The sequence below is a fragment of the Thamnophis sirtalis genome, unplaced genomic scaffold (genome assembly GCF_051295495.1).
Source record: "Thamnophis sirtalis isolate CommonGarterSnake01/CBP01778 unplaced genomic scaffold, rThaSir2_p1.2 scaffold_3, whole genome shotgun sequence".
Lineage (NCBI taxonomy): Eukaryota > Metazoa > Chordata > Lepidosauria > Squamata > Natricidae > Thamnophis > Thamnophis sirtalis.
Window position 1 is genome coordinate 145,350,550 of NW_028261383.1, and position 20,541 is coordinate 145,371,090.

The 20,541-nt window shown below is 35.1% G+C and overlaps 1 protein-coding gene across 5 annotated transcripts in view; it reads left to right on the plus strand.

The window, feature by feature from the left end:
• MMD (monocyte to macrophage differentiation associated) overlaps window positions 1-19,556 on the plus strand; it is a 42,935-nt gene extending 23,379 nt beyond the window's left edge. For 2 of the 5 annotated variants that reach the window (XM_014061498.2, XM_014061497.2), the window contains exons 2-7: window positions 8,092-8,173; window positions 10,014-10,174; window positions 12,630-12,704; window positions 13,822-13,923; window positions 15,490-15,559; window positions 16,885-19,556. In XM_014061498.2, coding sequence (XP_013916973.2) covers window positions 8,092-8,173; window positions 10,014-10,174; window positions 12,630-12,704; window positions 13,822-13,923; window positions 15,490-15,559; window positions 16,885-17,085 — 691 coding nt within the window. In that variant the 3' untranslated portion in view covers window positions 17,086-19,556. Of the gene's footprint in view, window positions 1-8,091; window positions 8,174-10,013; window positions 10,175-12,629; window positions 12,705-13,821; window positions 13,924-15,489; window positions 15,560-15,708 lie in introns of all 5 variants that reach the window. The other 3 variants (XR_015696037.1, XR_015696038.1, XM_087710332.1) reach the window with 3 other exon arrangements.
• Window positions 19,557-20,541: the final 985 nt, after the last annotated feature.

The window sequence follows — 20,541 nt, forward strand, 5'->3', positions numbered from 1 at the left end:
TTAGAAAATTGTACTACTAACAGAGATACAAAAGTGGGCGGTAGGTATAAAAAGGTTGACTACCCCTGGTCTAAAGATAACCTTATTTTTTTAAAAAGCTTTTATTAAACTCACTTTTAGTAGTGTCTCTCTTTTCCTCCCTCCCCCCCTCTCTTCCTCTCCCTCCCCAGCGTAATAATTATTGGGGTATGCAATTGTTCACAACTGTAGATAGATGCAAAACAATCTTAGATTAACAAACGGAAGGCTAATAAACTAATTTTGGGGAATAAAACTGCACTATGACTACTGATAGCTATGGATCAAGCAGCCTGTATTAAAAACATTGTTTCAATCTAAGTTTGTATAAGATTGCCCTTTAGAGGCTATTATAATGTAAAAGCTGTTTTATATTAAGTGTTTACTACTGTGTTTCCCGAGAATAAGACCAGGTCTTAAATTAACTTTTGCTCCAAAAGAGGCATTAGGGCTCATTTTCCAGTTAGGTCTTATTTTGGAGGAAACATGGTATAAATAACCAAGAGTTACTTGCAAGCAAATACATGGGGTTCCATTCTTGTATTTTCATGCATGTAAATTAATGAGGAGAAGTGATGGAACACTTTGTTTCTGTTTTGTAATAACTCAGCATAGCTAAACTTTTGTGGCTTATAAAGGAAGTATTCAAGACATGTTTGGTGAGACAGAAAAAAGGGAGGGTGTGAATACCTTATCTAAAATAGGAAAAAGTTCCACATTCCTATTATACCTGTAAGCTGACAGCTTGTCTCCTTACAGGATTTCTATTTTTAAACAACATGAATGTTGTTTAATACTGTAAATTACTGTTTAATACTATATAATGACTCTAATGCAAATTACTCCCATGTTTTTAGAAGTCGTTTGCCATTGCCTTCTGCCTAGGGCTGTGAAAAAAGAATGGGCTGAAGGTTGTTCAGATGGTTTTGTGCCTCATTTCTAGCATTATGCCTTAAACTGTGAGGTATTGTCTGGGCATTTGCCAGGAGCCAAAAGTCTGAAAGCACCCTCATTCCAAAAGAAAAAGAAAAAAAGAAAGGCAAACAAGATTTTCTGCCTACAGAAACTAGAGGCAGCTCATGAGGGAAAACAAGTTTCAATACAATATTTGGAAAACACTATATTAATATCTGTGTATTTGAATTCTTGAAATACAAAAAATAGAGGATTACTATATTACTAAACTTTAAAACTAATTTGGAAAAGTACAATAAAATTGAGGCACTCTCAGAATTTAATCTGTTAGAATACTAGCAATTTGCATTTAAAATTATTTCTAAATTTTACATAAAATTGGTAGAGATATGTATCCCTTACAAGGAATTTTTAATTGCAAGTATACAAGGAAATAGTAATTGCACTTGTACTGCCTGTATAACGAAGCAGAATCTTGCCCCTCTGCATCATATAATACACTATATTGGTCAAATACATTTATTTAATAATATATAATATAACCCTTAAAGGCTAGAAATAGGGCTCTGCAAAACATTTTTGAAGTATTTTAAGCTAGAAATGAGCTATTCCAACATTTATCATCTGTATTCTAGGAGAGAATGTAGAATTAAAGGAGAAGAATTACAGATACACCTTAAAGTTGATAACAGCATAAAAAATATTTTTAATAGCAGGATTCAGTTTATTTCACCCATAATGCTGTAAACCTTTGCTTGATAGAAACATGGAAACATAGAAAACTAACAGCAGCAAAAGACCCAATAGTTCATCCAGACTGCCCTTTGAGTCTTTTGTTTGGTTTTGGTTATTTTTAACTTAATCTTTTAATTAATATGTTTTATTGTTTATTTATTAGAATATATACAAAGTGTATGTGATATTACAGGTAACCCTCATTTAGTGACCTCAGTTGGGATCAGCGGCTTGGTTGTTAAGCAAAGTTGATTGCTAAGTGAAACCATAACTGCTAATTTCGACTTTGCTTTGCTTTACAGACATGCAAAGATTGTAAATGTGAGAATTGGCTGTAAATAAACTTTTTCATCACCATTGTAATTATGAACAGTTGCTGTCTGAAGTAGTTGCTAAATGAGGATTACCTATATTTTTTGTCTTTTAGGAGAAAAAAATAAAACCATTTTATGGAAAAGGTCATAAAGTAAATGATATAGAAAAAGCTTAATTCAATGTAACTCGCTGAGTCCTGATACAGCAGGATTTATGACATCAAGCTAGGTATTCTTTTAAAAAACAAGCCTAAAGATACCATATGGAGAAGATTCACAACCGAAAATAGCAGTAAAACACTTGGCTTAAGGAAGTTGATATAGCTTGGTGCTGAAACGTATTGCTAAAAAAACCTTGGGATAATTATAAAATCACTGGAGTGTGTGTAGGAATCTATACAGCCAAATTTTATTGGCAAGCTCTGGGTGCACTTTTTCCCTAAGAGTGCTAAATCCCTCCACACAACAGTGCCCAAGATTTATTTACATATCTCTTTCTGACTTTACCCTGGGAAATTGCCAGGAAGGAGAGCAGCATACTAGTTGGGAACTATTGCTTCAATTTTACAGTGGAGGAAGGAAGGAGGAGATTCTTATTATGGGTTACAGTCTTATGCTCTGCAGGAATGACAACTCTTTCAAAATAATATGTAAGGCATTTTAAAAGATACATAGGAAACAAAGAACTAGGAATGATCAGCCTCTGGTTCTCTGCCTCTAATAAGAAACCATCTTTGGAATTTAATGTATTTTCTATGTGCAGAAGAAATTCATTCTTGCAAGGAACAGTCTGAATTTCAGCCTGTTATATATCAAAGCTGTAAGCTGTGCAAAGTGAGTATGAAAATTGCAAATTGAGATCAAGAATCCACATGTATAAGGAAAATTAAAGATATAAAACAGAACAGAAACTATTCAGCAAAGCTAAATCTTGCACTTGTTTTCAAAAGCTTAGCACACATGAACAATAAATTGTGTATGCTCTTAAATAGCTTTATCAATTCAATATAATAGATTTTCTGTGAACACCATTTCCGCTGTTCTTCTGTATGTTCCTCATTGTTCTTAACCTTTTTTATGATTCATCCACACGTCTCCCTGACTGCAGAACAAATGTCCCACTAAAATAACTGCTTTTTGTGCCATGTCCTCCTGATGCTGAGCCCACAATGAGACACAATTCATTTTTAGCTGCTTTACTTTTAAACAGTGTTTTCCCTCTTTTTCCAACACAATTTGTGCCATGGTTACAATGTCATTAACAATGTGGTTGCTGGTACAGTCATGGGTGGGATCTATCTAGTTCACCATTTAGGATTACTGTGGCATAGTGCGTCCCTTGTTGCTGCCTGGAGGAACTGGGGGATGGTGGGAGGATAGATAGGGGAGCACTGTAACATCCCTGTGGTCAGTCAAGAGACCGGGGAAATACTGCAGTGGCTGTAACTTCAGGTCCACCATACCATCAAATAGTTGCTAAGCGGCCAGTTATTAAGAGACCTGTACTATGACAGTATATACTGTAGATTGACAATTGGTGCCACAGATTTTTGGTCACCAAACTTCTATGATGGCTTAAGATGACTGTATTTTAAGGCGGCTGTGCTTGTTATGCATAGATTGCCTATGAACGTAGACTTTGTGTGGATAACTATAATGAAATATACTAATTTATACAAAATACAGTAAATTTAAAAAAACATCATGGTTACCTAAATGTATTAGAAATAAACATATACAGTTGATGTTAAAATCTATAGACTCCAGTTAAAATGCCAGGTTTTTGAGATTTAAAAAAATTAGACCAACATAAAATCATAGCAGAATTTTTTCCCCCACTTTTAATATGACATAGAAGCTGTACAATTTAATTAAAAAATAAAATGAAATATTTTGAAACAAAAGTAAGAATAAAAAAGTACAATAATGTGGTTGCGTAAGTGTGCACAACCTCTTACAAATAGGGATGTGGCTTTGTTCAGACTTTGGTTAAATTCTGAACAAAGCCACATCCCTACTTATAAGGGGTTGTGCACATTTATGCAACCATGTTATTGTACATTTTTATTCTTACGTTTCTATCATCCAAACGAATATTAAAAAGTAATTAGTACACATCTGCCCTTAATTAAAGTGACTCTGATTGAGCTCATGTAATGGTCAGCTGTTTAGTGGGATTTTTTTGACATTTACTCAGTTGCCTCTTACAGCAAAAGCCATGGTCTGCAAAGAACTTACAAAGCATCAAAGGGATCTCATTGTTGGAAGGTGTCAATCAGGAGAAGGGTGCATAACAATTTCCAAAGCATTAAATATGCCATGGAACACAATGAAGACAGTCATCCACAAGTGGAGAAAATATAGTACAATAGTGACATTGGCAAGACCTGGATATCCCTCCAAAATTGATGAAAAAACAAGAAGAAAACTCGTCTGAGCCAAGAGGCTTACAGCGACATTAAAGGACCTGCAGGAATTTCTGGCAAGTACTAGTTGTGTACTACATGTGACAACAGTGTCTCATATTCTTCATATATCTGGACTGTGGAATAGGGTGGCAAAATGGGAAACTTTTATTACAAAGAAAAACATTCAAGCCCATATACATTTCGCAAAAACCTACATCAAGTATTACAAAAGCATATGTTAACCTGGTCTGATGAGACCAAAGGCTGAACATTTTGGCCATAATTCCAAAAAGTACGTCTGGCGCCAAAACAACACTGCATCACCAAAAATACACCATATCCACAGTGAAACGTGGTGCAGCATTATGCTTTGAGGCTGCTTTTCTTCAGCTGCAGCTGAGCTTGGTCAAGATGGAAGGAATTATGAACAGTTCCAAATATCAGTCTATTTTGGCACAAAACCTTCAGGCCTCTGCTAAAATGCTGAAGATGAAAAGAAATTTCACCTTTCAACATGAAACAACCTAAAGCATACCTTCAAATCAACAATAAAATGGCTTCACCAAAAGAAGGTCAAAATTTTGGAATGAATCTAATTGGGATGACTTGAAGAGGGCCTCCCCCCCCCCCATCTGATAGAAGTGAAATATCTTGGTCTGATTTTTTTACATCTCAAAAATTTGGTATTTTGAGTGTAGACTTTTTGTATCCACTGTATATACTTGCAAAGTAAGTATATACAGAATTGAAACTTTGCTGTCATAACTATATTTTTTCTTTTTATCACCTTTTTAAACAAATTGTGCTTTTTATGTTGATTATATATATATATATATATATATATATATATATATATATATATATATATATATATATATATATATATTTCTGTCATGATTATCTTTGTATTTTTGTTCCTTTTTCTGTTATTACTTTAAAAGCAATCAATATAAAATTTAAATTTCTTGTATGAAGCAGAGGTTTGGGGTCTATACTCAACCACAGTCCTAGAACAAACACAGTTCCAGCACTTGAGATGTATTTTGGGTATAGATCCAAGAACATCTGCAGCGTCAAGAGCTGAATTGGGAATTCATACAATTCATCCACTATCCAAATTGGAATATATAACTAATGGTGCAAAGTCAATGAAATGGAGATTGATAGAGTCCCCAAGTTATGTCTATTAGAGCAAATAAAATTACAATCACAAATCTCCTGGATCACCAAACTAACAAATTTTGTAAGAAGTTGTGGCCTTCCTGTCTCTTGCGTAACAGGAGAACAACTCAAAAAAAAAGAGAGAGATGCCCAAAGAATAAAGATATAGAAGCACAAAATGATATAGCTACCCTTAGTAAGTTGGGTAACTTGAAATGGCTGAGTAAATACAAACTATTTTTCAAGTAGTCAGCTATTTGAAGTTACAACTGCCAAAACATCTTAGGGAGATATTTACGCGAGCGAGATTCGTACAGTTTGACACGAGGGTCAGATATGGGAGATTCCATTTTATACCCTACAATGAGCGTCTCTGCATTTGCGGAGTGGCAGAGGTAGAAGACTTGGCTCACATCCTATTTGATTGTCACTTCTATAAGGAGGTGAGGGCACAGGTACCTTGGTCTATATACCAAACGAATGATCCATTGGGATCCCCATATCAAAACAACTTACCTTATGGGTGGCCAGAACCGGAATATAACAGTGAAGATAGCACAGTACTTAAACAAAATGGTTCGGTTGAGATCTGCATATGTGGGAGTGATTGGGGTAGATTGCAGGGGTGACACCGAAATATAATTTTATCGTAAATTTATATCTTAAATTATTGTAGTCTATTTCAATTCCATTTTAAATTGTATTTTATCAAATTCCATTTTATATTGCTTTTATCAAATTTTAGTAATTTGTTTCTGGAATTTGCACTTTGATATGGCCCAAGGGCTAATCAATAAAGACTAAATATCAAATCAGTATAAATTTTAAAGGGTGGCTGTGCTCCTAGATTAAAAGTTTATGGGTATAGAATGTATGTATGTATGGAATAAAAAGAAAATATGTATCTACTATTTTTTTTACATTTTGAAAAGAGAAACTATTTCCAAATTGAAGGCAGAACTATTATGCAGTACTTAAAACAGATTTGTGAATTGTCTAACTTATTAAAATTAAATGTTTAGTAATTTAAGAGTTGAATGGGTTTACAAATATCTCTGTATCGGAGAGTCTGCAGAACACAGACAGACCCAAAGTATCACTATCAACTAGCACCCTGAAAGTGTATTGCTGATTTGGTACTAAATGGCCACATTTCAGTGATATGTTTGGGGAAGATAGCAACTTTATATAGGTAAGGAGAACCGCTGGAAATAAAATGAGTGTTTTGCAAGTGAACTAGTCCACTTGATACTCAGATAATAATTCAGCTGAAATTTGAAAGACTGATCTATATATTCTGAATCTGTATTTTTTTATTTCAAGTTCCAAACAGATTTGACTACTGTATTATTGAAATTTTATGAAGATTGAGATAGAAATGAAAGTTGTGATTTGTTTCTCTAAATACAAAGCAAAGCATAATCCCATGCCATTTTGAAAAGGAGTCAGGAAACATTTTATAGTGTTATCAATTGGAATAAACTGCTAACCAGTGCTTTCTTATAATTAACTGATTAATATATGAATAAAAATAGAGCATTTTGATGAAGTTCTTGTTATCACTAACCCTTAATGTGCACACTGACTTTCATTCCAATAATAATTAAAGCTCCGAAACATATAAAACCCTGATGTAGATTTCTTAATTATAAGATTTAGAGATGAGTTTTTAAATTATGGAGATTTGTTGATTTTTTTAAAAAAAGCATGTACCGTATTTTTCAGAATATAAGACGCACCCTTTTCCCTCAAAAAAGAGGTTGAAAATCTGGGTGCATCTTATACACTGAATACAGCATTTTTTGCCTCCTGAAAACCCACACCCTTCACCAAAATGGCCGTGCATAGCTTTTACAAGGCTTCCAGAGAGCTCTTGGGGGTAGGGAAAGGCAGAAATGAGCAAAAAACAGGCCTTTTTTTTTAATGGGCCCGTATTCGCAAAAAATGGGTTGTTTTGGGGAGGTTTGCAGAGTGCAAAAACATTTTTTTTTAATTGGCCTCTTCAAAACCTTGGTGCGTCTTATACTCTGGTGCATCTTATACTCTGAAAAATATGGTATTTAGGGTTAGGGTTAGGAAATCTAGGAAATGGAATTATCAAAAAAATTGCTTAGGTTTATTTGTCATAATTTCAAAAAAAATTGCTGCCTTTTCTACTATGGAAGAGAAATAGGGTGGAATAAAATTTCCAAATCATGCCTCTATTACCCAACCTTTTAATATCTTTGTTTCAGGGTGTAGATGCCTATTGCCATGAGTTTCTTTCCCCCCAAATAATGTTGCAGTAAAATGGTTGTACTATGCATTGATGCATTTATAGTTGCTAAATGTTACTTTTAAATTCTAAATGTTTTATTGTGCCAAGTGTGGGAAAAAGAACTTTTAATGAAATTCTAATTTTTCATTGTAAATGTATTTATTTAATGTTCAGTATCAAAAACATTAAAATATGAATTAGTTTAACTCAATAAATAAATGCATTCTTTTACATTCTTAAAATATTAATCTGCATTAGCCTAATATCTTGATTATCTCAACAGGTTCATGAATCATCCAGCTCCAGCAAACAGTCGTTATAAACCTACTTGCTATGAGCATGCTGCTAACTGTTACACTCATGCAGTAAGTAGATTTCCTGGAAATCAGTTCTTATGATAGTCCAGATAATTCTGATTACTGTCTGCCATATATATTAGTGCATAATTCCGTCCATGGATTAAGTAGGCCCTCAAATTTTTAACCAAGATACAGTGAAAAAAACACCATCTGCAGATAAGATTTTTTATTGTTATGCAGTGCTTTAATTCATTTTTCTGGTACAGTACAGGCTACTTATGTTACTTTGGTTTGTGTACAGTTTTGGCACTTTATGCTAAAGGGAGGGCTCAACCAAAACCTTGTAGATTCTTTTCCATTGTTTTCCTTTTATAGGACATGCAATTCATTAAATATATTTATTAAATATAGTAAACTAATTCAGTATTATATCAGGTTTTGAGTCCCTCACCTTTTCTCCCCAAATTATCATGACAGTAAACTGAATCCTAAGATTTTGAGGAACCTAACTTGAAATAATATTTTTCTCCCTTCCCCTTTTGCAAAATGTGTCACAATTATTAAAATGCTGATCAACAAGTAGCCTGCTTCTTATTTGGTCTCTGTCAGCTAAATCATTCTTCTGTTATTTCTATATATCTTCCTTTTATTTCAAGTTTTCCTTTTGTATTACATTGACCAGAAGTCATAAATTATATAGTTAGTGTGATATTTAATGTAGTTGCAATGATGTAGTTGAGAAATCTCTCAAATAACATGATAGGTATATGGGGATTTTAAATGTTAAGAGAATTGTCTGGTAAGATTTTTAATTTTTGGCTACAAGGACAGTGGTTTCATATAGCAATTGTGCTTGTTAACTGGAACTAAGCAGGCATCTGAAAATAAATTGATGACTATATACTGTACGAATGACTAGTACCACAATACTGTATAGAACGTATTTAGTTATGTCATGCATCTTGGACTACACAAAAAATGTCATATAATTTTTATATATAATGCACATGTGAATGAAATGTCTAAGCTTGTCATGTTATTTAGAAACAAGTGCATTTTTAGCAGGCTTGAATATGAAAATATTTTAGACCTCTTACTTTATATTTTAAAGGCAATGAGGTAGTTATAACACATAAATATTTCAACGCAAAATTTGGTTGGTTTAGCCCTGTGTTTTTGAGCCAGGTATAGTAGCTTGGTTCAAAACTATGGTTTATAATGGGTATTTTACAGGTTGTAGTAAACCAGCATCCAGCAATTTTAAAGACAGTAATTACGAATCACTGTATCTAAAGCATACATGTTAAATATCTTGTTATTTTTTTCTCACTTGCACAGTGAATTTAATTTCAGCTTATTGTGATCTCAAACACAATGTTGCCTGACAGTTGGGTGCTGCTTTGTGCCTTGGCATGTGGTGTGTCTTTGTGATACAGCAATTCTGTACCAACAGAATTTACTATTAAAGATAATTGAGAGATCTTGAGATTAAATGCTTGAGGAAATTAGAAACATTGTTCCTTCTTTCCATGATAAAAATGGAAATTAAAAATATGTTTGTTATACTAGGATAATTGAATTTTGTTTTAAAACTTCACTTATTTTCACTTCATTTGAATCAAAGGGCAGAGGAAAAAAAGTGTTTTATCTGAGATAAAATTTATCTGAGATATAAAATTTATCTGAGATAAAATGCCTTCTGGGCCAACCTCCTATGTGCCCAGGAAACCTTGAGAAGGTTTCAGACCATTCATTATTTTAAGTAGGGGTACTTCATTCATGAACCAAATGCCTTATTGAAGTATTTGCACAGTAATATGCAGGGCGAATTTATAAATGGCATAAAATTCAGAGGAGGAACAGGAAGTAATGCATTGCTATTGTTTTGTTTTGTTTTTTGGTCTAGTTTCTTATTTTCCCAGCCATTGTTGGTAGTGCCCTCCTTCATCGACTCTCTGAGGATCAGTGGGAAAAGATAACAGCATGGATATATGGAGTTGGTCTGTGTGCACTTTTCATCATTTCAACAGTGTTTCATATCATTTCTTGGAAGAAGAGTCATCTAAGGTAGAGATTTCTTGCACTTTCTTCTGACACACTGTGATCTAAGAATGTTTTTTTAAGTTAAGTCTTTTATGTTGTTACGTTTCAGCGTAAAATAGATTTGTTGCAATGGTTCTTCTTAGTACAATTTATCCTTTGTAATTTTAAGTATTCCCTGATATCTAGACTACAAAATATCCTGAAAATTAAGCTACCAGGAACAAATGTTGACTTCATTACCACTGATCATAGGGCCTTATTCCCACTCTTTGCAAGGAATATTCACTCTTTAAAATATTCACTTGTTACATTTCTGCAATCAAATACCCAGAGATATTTTTAGTTACTCATTAGCAAACATGGAACTTCAGGATGAAGAAACTAACTTAACTTCCCTAGAATTATACTCTCTTGCAACAGTTGCTTATGTAAGAAAACCATATCTTAACCCTCAACATTTGCATCCCCTCTTCTAATTTTGGGAAGAAAACTTTCTCGAGTCCTATACAAGTCATCTTCCTCTCTTTTTATTGAATGTTTACTGATCTCTAAAATACTAAAGTGTTGTCCTATCTTTAGCTACTTCTAGCTTTTTCTACATAATAATTCTAGGATTTGTTCATTTGGACACATATGGGGGTACGATCAAACACTTAAAAAAAAGACAGAAAATCTAAAGGCACCTTAAAGCATAAATATGCCAGCATAATATAGTTAGGGGAGTAAAATAACAAATCATCACCCTGGTCAAAAAACTCACTTCAATTAATTTATTTTTGAAACACCCAAACATTCAGAATAGAATATTTTATTGGCCAAGTGTGATTAGATACACTAGGAATTTGTCTCTGGTGCAGAATCCCTCAAAGCAACAAAATAATGATAATGATACCAATAAGAGGGAGTAGTAGAGTAGATGAGAAAGATAATAATACTACAGCCATAACACATGGGTAAATATACTTAAATATAAGAAAGTATTGTGGGAATTAGGTGTTCAGCAGAGTGATGGCACAAGGGAAAAAACTGTCTCTGTATCTAGTTGTTTTGGCATACAGTGCCCTGTAAGTGGTGTCCCAAGGGGAGGAGTTGAAATAGTTTATATCCAGGATTTGAGAGGTCAGTAGTTATTTTGTTCAGTTCTCCTTCTGATCTATCCAATATACAGGTCCTCTATGGAAGGTAGGCTGGTTGCAGTTGTTCTTTCTGCAGTTCTATCATTGGAGTCTATACCTGCCCTGTTTGGTTGCTGACTTAATTCCTCTGGGGAGTCTGCACTTTCTGAGTTGATGCAGGAAGAACATTCTTTGTTGTGCCTTTGTAATAATGGTTCTAATGTTAGGTGTCCATTTCAAATTTCAGGTTATATTTTAAAAAATGCTTTGATGAACAGGCATCTATTTTTAATCAAATGATCCTCTAGTGTATACATGCAATAGAAAGATGGGAACGTCATGGAACAAATAAAATGTGAATGTTTAGCCTAAAATATACTAGAATGAGAATCAGCTGCATGTACTCTGGGGAGCGTGCTTATCCGTCAACTCCTGGGAAGCCTTGATGTGTAATGGAAGCTCCCCAAATGGGATATTACACTCTCTGTCCAGCAGCCTCCTCGTCAGCAGATCAGCAAGCTGTCAGGAAGCATAGAGAAAATATAAATGGCTTCCTGGTGCCAAACATTGCTGAAAGGTCACAGCGAGGAAGGAGGAAGCCTTGTTGCTTCCTTCCAGCAATTTTAGTAAGTGGGGTGGGAGAGGGAGTAGAGGGGAAGAAAAACTCCTAAAATTAAAGGCATTCTTGCTGCCACTATAAGCCAATTTGCAAGTGACTGGAGATTTCATTACACACAAGAACAATTTTGGCACTGAGCTTTAATTGTCAAACAAGTATGATGGATAAAGTCTCTTAATAGAATCCGTTTAAACAATGTTAATACATGATCATATAAGTATACTTCAGTGATATATACTGCCCCAAGTATATATATGAAAAACAAAGCTTTTTTCCTCCTCCAAGTACCAAATTCCTAAGCTGTATTGCAAAGTAAATTCAAGAATTCTTTTCTCCAGAATTTAGGCAACAAAATGACTTGGCATACTTCCTATTGTATAATATTTTTTGCTAAAATATTTTTTTAAAAAACAAAACAAACAAAAAAAGCCCCATAGGACAGTTGAATAAAATATTTGAACTGAAGATTCTAATATTGCTCAATGTTACATTTCAAAAATACAATAAAAATACAATTTTGGGAAGAAAGCGCAGAAAAGCACATTTGGATACCAGTTGTTTGATTTAGATGCTTTGCTAGGTCTTTTTTTTCCTGAGAGGCTGCAGAAAACAAGCGTCTTGTAATGATCTTTCTATTTGTCTAATTTAGTCTTCTCTGTCTTCTTAGTACTTCTTGAGTGGAATTCCAGAATAATTATTTTAATGGCATTTTTTTTTCTGAATTGTTTCCCTCTTTGTATTTTAGGACAATGGAGCACTGTTTCCATATGTGTGACCGAATGATGATCTATATCTTCATTGCAGCATCATATGCACCTTGGTAAGGAGGAAAATGCATGCTCTTCGGTAGAAAACAAATGTAATCCCATATTACCATTGTAGCCTCCATCTGAAGGATTAGTTAAATAATTGCTCCTAATCTGAGAAAAAAATAAAAGTAAAATTTGTTTTCCATCTGATAGATTAAGTCTGGTGGTTTGGGGGGAAGGGGGAATTGCTGGTTTGTTTTTGCCTTTGCCTTTTCAAGTTGACCTGATCCCACAAGAATAATACAGAATCATATTTCTGCTTTTTGGTGGACCATACCCCAAATCATGTTCCACAGCTGTAGCTCTGAATGTGAGGCAATAATATTCTGTGATGCTGCACTTACACTACTCTTCTCAGGGAACTGTAATAATTTTAATAGAATTTTATTGTTATAAGAAGCTAAGGTACACATTTTTAAATTTTAGTTTCCAGTGTAATAGGGATTAATAAATTAAAATGTACAGGTAGTCCTCAATTTATGACCACACTTCAGCTGAAAATTTATGTTGCTAAGTGAGACATTTGTTAAGTGAGTTTTGCCCCATTTTACAACCTTTCTTGCCACAGTTGTTAAAGGAATCATTGCGATTGTTAAATTAGTAATATGGTTGTGAAGTAAATCTGGCTTTCGCATTGACTTTGCTCATCAGAAGATTGCAAAAGCTGACCTTATCACCCCAGGACACTGCAATTATCATAAATATGAACCAGTTGCCAAGCATCCAAATTTTGATCACATGACCAAGGGGATGCTGCAGCAGTCGTAAGTGTGAAAAAAAAGTCCTGACCATTTTTCCATGTGGTTCTAACTTTGAACAGCCACCAAATGAACTGTTGTACTTTGCTATCAAAACTAACTTTTTCAATTCATTGTTTAATGTCTGTGATATGGATGTTCTAAATAAGCTTGAATATTATGCATTCATACTGCTATATTTTAATAACTTTTTTCTTGATTTTTTAAAACTAAAATCATATTAATAATAAAAAGGATTTGTTTTTCTCCTTCTTGCCTTTGAGAACTCCTGACTGGATTTTTTTTTTAACATTTGGAAAAGGAATTTAAGATGTCTTTAATATGTCATTCTTTTATTAGTTCAGAAAGTCATTTAAATATTTTTTTTCAGGTTAAACCTTCGTGAACTTGGGCCTCTGGCATCTCATATGCGTTGGTTTATCTGGCTAATGGCTGCTGGAGGAGCTTTTTATGTATTTCTCTACCACGAAAAGTAAGGATTATCACGATTATTCTTGAAGTGATACCTCTCTCTCTCTCTCTCTCTCTCTCTCTCTCTCTCTCTCTCTCTCTCTCTCTCTCTCTCTCTCTCTCTCTCTCTCTCTCTGTGTGTGTGTGTGTGTGTGTGTCTATAAATTTAGGGATATATCGTTTGATAAATGTTTGCATGTGGTACATAAAAAATTGGAATTGCTTTTTCAAATAAAAAATCATTTTTATTTAATCACACTCTAATTTCTCTTAAGAAAAATGCATTTATATTAATTTTTTTCTCTGTCACAGTGCTAGTATGAGAACATTATCAGCCTGCAAAAAAATCACTTGTCTTGCTTTTAAGATTTCTTTTTTATAAATAATTAAAGCAGCACTTAATATTCTGCTTGATGAGAACAGCTTGGATTTATATGAAAAAAATAAGAGTATGTGGCTGCAGTTCATTTTTTATTCCACTGTATACACCCAGACAGTACTCCTAATATTAAAATTCTAGGGGAACAGAAGGTAGATCAGGATTTATTGCTAACTGAGTTCATAAGATTTTGAATATTCTCAGAGAAGCTCTCTTAATTCTAAATTCACATATTTTGTTTCTGGCTTGAAGAGTCGAAGTAAATTGCTCTGAAAGTTTTAAGTATGCCTATTGTTATGCTAGCTAGTAAGAGTGACTGATACTTTACAGGAGCTTAGCGCAATGTGTGGCCTCCAAATGTGTCATTTGAATGTTTTGTGAAGATATGAAAATTGTTACCCAATACAAGTCGTCTATGACATTTGGCTTAAAACAGGGATTTCCAAATTTGGCAACTTTTTGCGGGCATGGCTGGATGAGCAATTCTGGGAATTTAAGTACACAAGCCTTAAAATTGCCAAGTTTGGAGACCCCTGCTTTAAAAGATTGCTGTAGAGCATAGGTGCCAGACTTACAGTCTGTGGGCTACAGTGTTTCTTTTGAGCATGGCAGACCGAAAATACAGTAAGCATCTTCCATTGGGGATGTCTTTATTCTTACAAAGTTTGAAGGCACATTTCATTTTTTAGAAAGTAAACCCACCACAAATCAGAACTATTTTAGCCCTGGCCCAACACTGCTTGACCTTCAGCATACTTCATGAAGTCTTGTGCAGATCTTGAGCCACTAGCTCTATGCTCTCGCTAAAGTTTGTTATGCTGGGCTGCACACGATACTGTTTCCACAAGTGCTTGGGGTGCATCGTTTTCTGTCCCTTACTTAGGAATGAATTCCTCCGTGTAAGGGAAAGTCTTCCTTCTGAATCTTTGTGAGAGGTGGCAAGAGAGTGATACACACTCACATGCTTACAGATGCTGTTTTATTTCTCTGCTAACAATGGAAATTGAACCAACCAGAAACTCTTCCCATTTTCTGGCTGCTTCACATTATATTAACAAATCTATCATTAAAGATTTGCTGTAGTTTATGTCTATCTTCTGTCCACAAACAACAGGAATCTGGTTGAAGCAAAAATATGTTGTGTTTCTAAAGGAGGAAAGTGCAGTTTTCACAATTTCAGGCTAATGTACCTTTTGTTTTTGTACATAGGTATAAAATTGTGGAGCTGTTCTTCTATTTAGCAATGGGATTTTCTCCTGCTCTAGTTGTAACTTCCATGGTAAGGAACTCATATTTAAATAGTTGCATTTAAAAGAAAACCCTTGTGCAATCACTGATAGACTTCAACTTTAAAAGAGCACTAACAAGCTGACTTTATTTTTTTCCTCCCTTTTTCTTTTTTTGTTATTGGAACAACACAACTTTAAGAAAGCAGCAACATGGACAGACAACAGAGCACTTCCCAATGCTCTAAAAGGAAACAGTGGTCAATAGTATAAAAGCCTGTGGAGAGAGAGAAAGACAGCAAGCATTTCCCCAGTACAGATTATCCACAAGAGGGACTAGGGCTGTTTTTGTGCCAGTTCGTGTCTGAACCCAGATGAAAGGGATGTAGATAATTACTTGTAAGAATCGTTTGGGGTTGCAGTGCTACTGCCTTCGTCGTTAATTTGGATACACAGAAGGACAGTAGGAATTGGTTGGGTTCAAAGATATTTTCTTAAGCAAGAAACTTGACATTGCTTTCCTTAAGGAATGGGAGCACTTGGCCTTAATTACCAGATGTGTCATGTACTGGCCCCGCTCCACCTGGTTTAGCGAAAGGGGGGTGTCCTGATATGTCATGTGATGCCACTGTAACGCCATGAGTTTGACACCCCTACATTAGATGGTGAAGCCACCAGCACATATCCTTAAAAGTAGCCAAATCCCAGAGAGAAGAGTGGTGGAAGTGGAAGATGAAATCCTTGTTGAGTATAACAACATCTCATCCCTAGCCCAAAGGACTGGGTCTGCTTCTGCATGAAGTACTTGGTTGGCAGAAGGTGAACCCATACAAATTGCTGTTCCCCATTTAGTTAACTCCTTGATTTTTTTCTAATGCCCTGTACATTAACATTTTTATTAGAAACCAACCTGGTGTTCATTGGAAGTAGTATTAAGGTCTGTGGCTGCTCCACCTGACTGTCCAGGTCACTTCCACAAGCAGAGGCACAAAAAAGAATCATGTCTAAATAGTTTTACCTCTCCACATGGATCTGTTTCCCCTCCTTCTCCTCTTCTTCCTTTTATCCTTATTATACTTGGATAGCAACACCAATAGCTACTGTAGAGGAATGTAAACACCTGCCTAGGTCACAATAATCTTCTCCCTTCACTAAAGCAATAAATACATAGCTGGTCCCTGTAGAAACCAGGATGCTGTACTACAGAGCCTCTTGGTTTTAAGACAAGAGGCTTTTACCCGTTAATAGTTTTTTACCTTTACCTTGCCAGTGTATAGCCTGAACAGAAATTGTATTGTATTCCTTCAGTGTTAATGACTGTTCTTTTACATGGACCCAGGTTAAAAAGAAACTTGTTCCCTTTTCTGTTCCTCTACAGAACAACACAGACGGACTTCAAGAACTTGCCTGGGGAGGTGTAATTTATTGCATGGGAGTGATCTTCTTCAAGAGTGATGGAATAATTCCATTTGCCCATGCCATCTGGCATCTGTTTGTTGCCACCGCAGCTGCTGTTCATTATTATGCTATTTGGAAGTATCTTTACAAAAGTCCTGCAGATATCATCCTTCAGCTATGATATGAAACATGAAGACAGAGACATTTGCAACAACAATATGCCTTTGACTCAGTATTACTTGGGGAAAAGAAGTTCTTGGGAAATGTGGGGAGGGGGGTTGTAGAGGGGAAAATGCACTGACTTCGATTGTTTTCACTTTTACTGTGAACTTATGTGACAAAAATCTTTTGTAGAATTACAGTTTGCATAGCAAGTGCTGGAGCCCCTCGTTCTCTAAGCACTCTCCTAGGAGAGCCCCAGCTGAAATAAATAGGACTTGGGCAACAACATGGCACTCCTGTTCATTTCAGGGCGGCTTGCACAGAAGCCTATCCTTTTCATGTGGCATCCACCGTGAAGATCTGGAGGCTACATCTAATCACTGAATTTTAGGTGGGGCATTTAAATCCATTTAAGCCCAGGTTGGGATTGTGGTTCAAACCAACATGCTGCGTTATGAAATATCCATTCCACGTTAACAAGCTACAACGATGTGAAAAAATGGGTGGTGGTATGTTTACAAATTCTTTTTTAATGTCTGTCATAAGTTTAACTTTCTCATCTTTAAACAATGTAAACTTATGAATTGTAGAAGTTTATGTGACAGCAAAACCACATTTTTAAAATTGCTTCTATCACTTTTCACAAATAATTTCATAAAATACAAATCATGGACCGATAGGGTTTAGCTCTTCCCTCCCAAACCTGATAAACCAATGTGACTTTTATAAAATGTTTTTTTAATAAATTAAAGAAATGGCTTTTTTTTTTTTTTTGCAAAAACCAAAAACAAGCCTGGCTACATTCCATGTATTGGTACATAATATATCTACCAGGTTTTTTCATTTAAAAGAAAACATGATTGATAATGATTTCTAAAACTGGCTTTGCCAAACTAAAAGCCTGAAAAGCTTCCACCCTCTGTGGTAAACTGCATTGCCTGTGGAATGTATTTCAGAATACAACTAATGCTACCTAATACAGTGCCATTTCTAGAAGAATTTGTAGGTATCTGTGTGAAAGCATTCTGAACATTTTAGTTAGAAATTGTGACCAGCAGTCAACAGCTGTAACATTTGAATGACTGAAGCATCAGTAATTTTGTAGATTCGTAAGACATTTGGTGCTCAAGCAGAGGTCCTAGTGCAACTTTATGCCTGTTTACTCAGAAGTAAATCTCATGGTATTAATGAGGTTTACTCCCTAGTGATATTAGGACTGCGTCCTTACAGTATTCAAGATTACTAGTTGGGCCAATTACTCCCATTGGGTGTAACCTCACTAGGGTACTTTTGCCATTTCTGAAAACTAAAGAGTTGCTGATAAAATTTTTGAATATTAATAGTGAGTGGTTCACTATAACACCCAAATGGCCTTTATGGAAGGGAAACTTAAAAGACTTGTGATGTCTCCTCCATCTGGGACTTAAAGTCACAAAACTGCAAGCGTATGTGGTTCTTACCATAGTAGTTGGGATAATAACGGTAGCAGTTTGGTTGTCTGATGTGCTTATTAAATGACAAGATGTTTGAATCTTCGTTGTGATGGTCATTGTCAAGTTACTGTATATGTCTCACTGTACTATGAATGTCTTATATTAAGATTGAATTTATGCTTTTTGTAACTTGCTCTTTTTCATGTAAGTGTTTTAAAAAAAACCTAAAATGAAACATGTTGCCTTTTTCAGATTTTACTCTGGAGATTTTACCTGTGAAACAACAGAATGAAACTATTAAAATGTTGGGGGAGTGTGCCCCCCTTCCACAGCCCAGGAGTATGTAAACCTCTTCAACATTTGCCAGTTGGTTGTAATCTGGCTTCTAGAGTTTGATGCCTTCGTTTTAGACAGAGAGGCTGCTCAGAAATAAACCTGGTTTCAGTGCAGTATTAGCTAATGACTATAAAATTGTATCTTATCAGACTCTCTTCCAAAGCTGTTCAGTGTGTGAAGATGTCTGTAAATTTCTGACTAAGCAGTAATTTCACTCTTTCTTAACATGTCCACATTTATAGACAGTGTTGCAAAAGAACGGAAGAGCCTTACAAGAAATTGCCATTTAGCTATTGGAATCTAAGAATTGGAGAACTTGTTTAACTTTCTGATTTAGAATGTCAGGAAAAAAATATACCAGAGTACAAAACATATACTGCGTCCATTCCGGAATATCTGAATGACACAGCTCTGTTTTTTTATTTTCTTAACTGATGTATCTGACTCTAAATATTTTCACTTTACGTGAGTTCTCTTAATTGAGTGTAGTGCTGTTAAAACCACTAAAATGTGTTTAAAGCTCTGTTTTTGTCAAAACTAGTTCTAAATAATACTGCTACCTTTATGGTAACTTTGTGTGGTCTTTATAATATTGCATATTCTAAGGATGAAAAGTTTTAAGGTTGAAAACAACTGAACATTTCCTACCCCTAATTTAATTTAGTTCCTGAAGGCTAAATGTACTGGATTAATACAAATAAATATTTTGTGCAATTTGGAATTCTGTTGGCAGATGTTGCATTTATCATGGCCTGGGTCATGCAAGACTATAAAAGTTGTTATGGATTGTTTTCTATAATCCAGATTGTGGCCATAAGCACGCAAAGGTACCAGAGTGGACACTAACTACCATGCATCTTTTATAGTCTGCAGCACAAGACAATACCGATATCTGGCCCAGTGTATGTTTGAAAGGAGATTCCGCTTCTTTCCACATGTTTCTTTTACTTGAGAGAAATTACTGTGGAAGAATAGAGATTGACTCTATTGGTGAGGGTTGTCTTTAAGAGGACATTTTGCTGTGGCCTTTTAAAGGATGTGCAGTGTTTTAATATCTCCCTGTTTTTATTGTAGTAATGAAGAAAGGGCTACTCTGTGAAATCATTGAAAAAAGCAACAATTCTAACCCCCAGGTCTGGTGACTGGAAGGGGCTAGAATGAAGCAAAGAATCACTCTACTAGTTGAGTAGTTTGTCTACATAGGGAGATCTCATTGGTGCTGGACCCCCAAGTGAAATATTGCAAGCCCAAATGGAAGATTAGTTTAGACCAGCTAATTTTAAGACCTTTTCTTTCTCAAAAAGTGTTAAGAGTAGGCCCTCGCCAAGTTTACATCCATATTTTCCTTCCCAATGAGACATAAAGGAGTGAAAAACTAGAGAAGAAAACATGACCATTGACTTGCTGCTTTGTTCGGCTTGAGTGACAGGTTTTGAAGGATGTGGGCAGCCACAGTCATTCTCAATGACAACAATGTCATTCTCAACATTACTTAGAATTGTATTGTCCTGATAATTGATTTCATCACCAGAGTAGAAAACATTCTGAATCTTGGAACATGCAGATATTAATTTGAGGGCTGACTTTTCAAAGGAAACTCTCAACTATAATCTCCAACAGTCTTGAGAAACCTCCAACAGAAGTGTAAAATAATAGCAGAAATTAGAAACGGAGCCTGGATATCTGCAGTCAAATCTTTTTTGTGA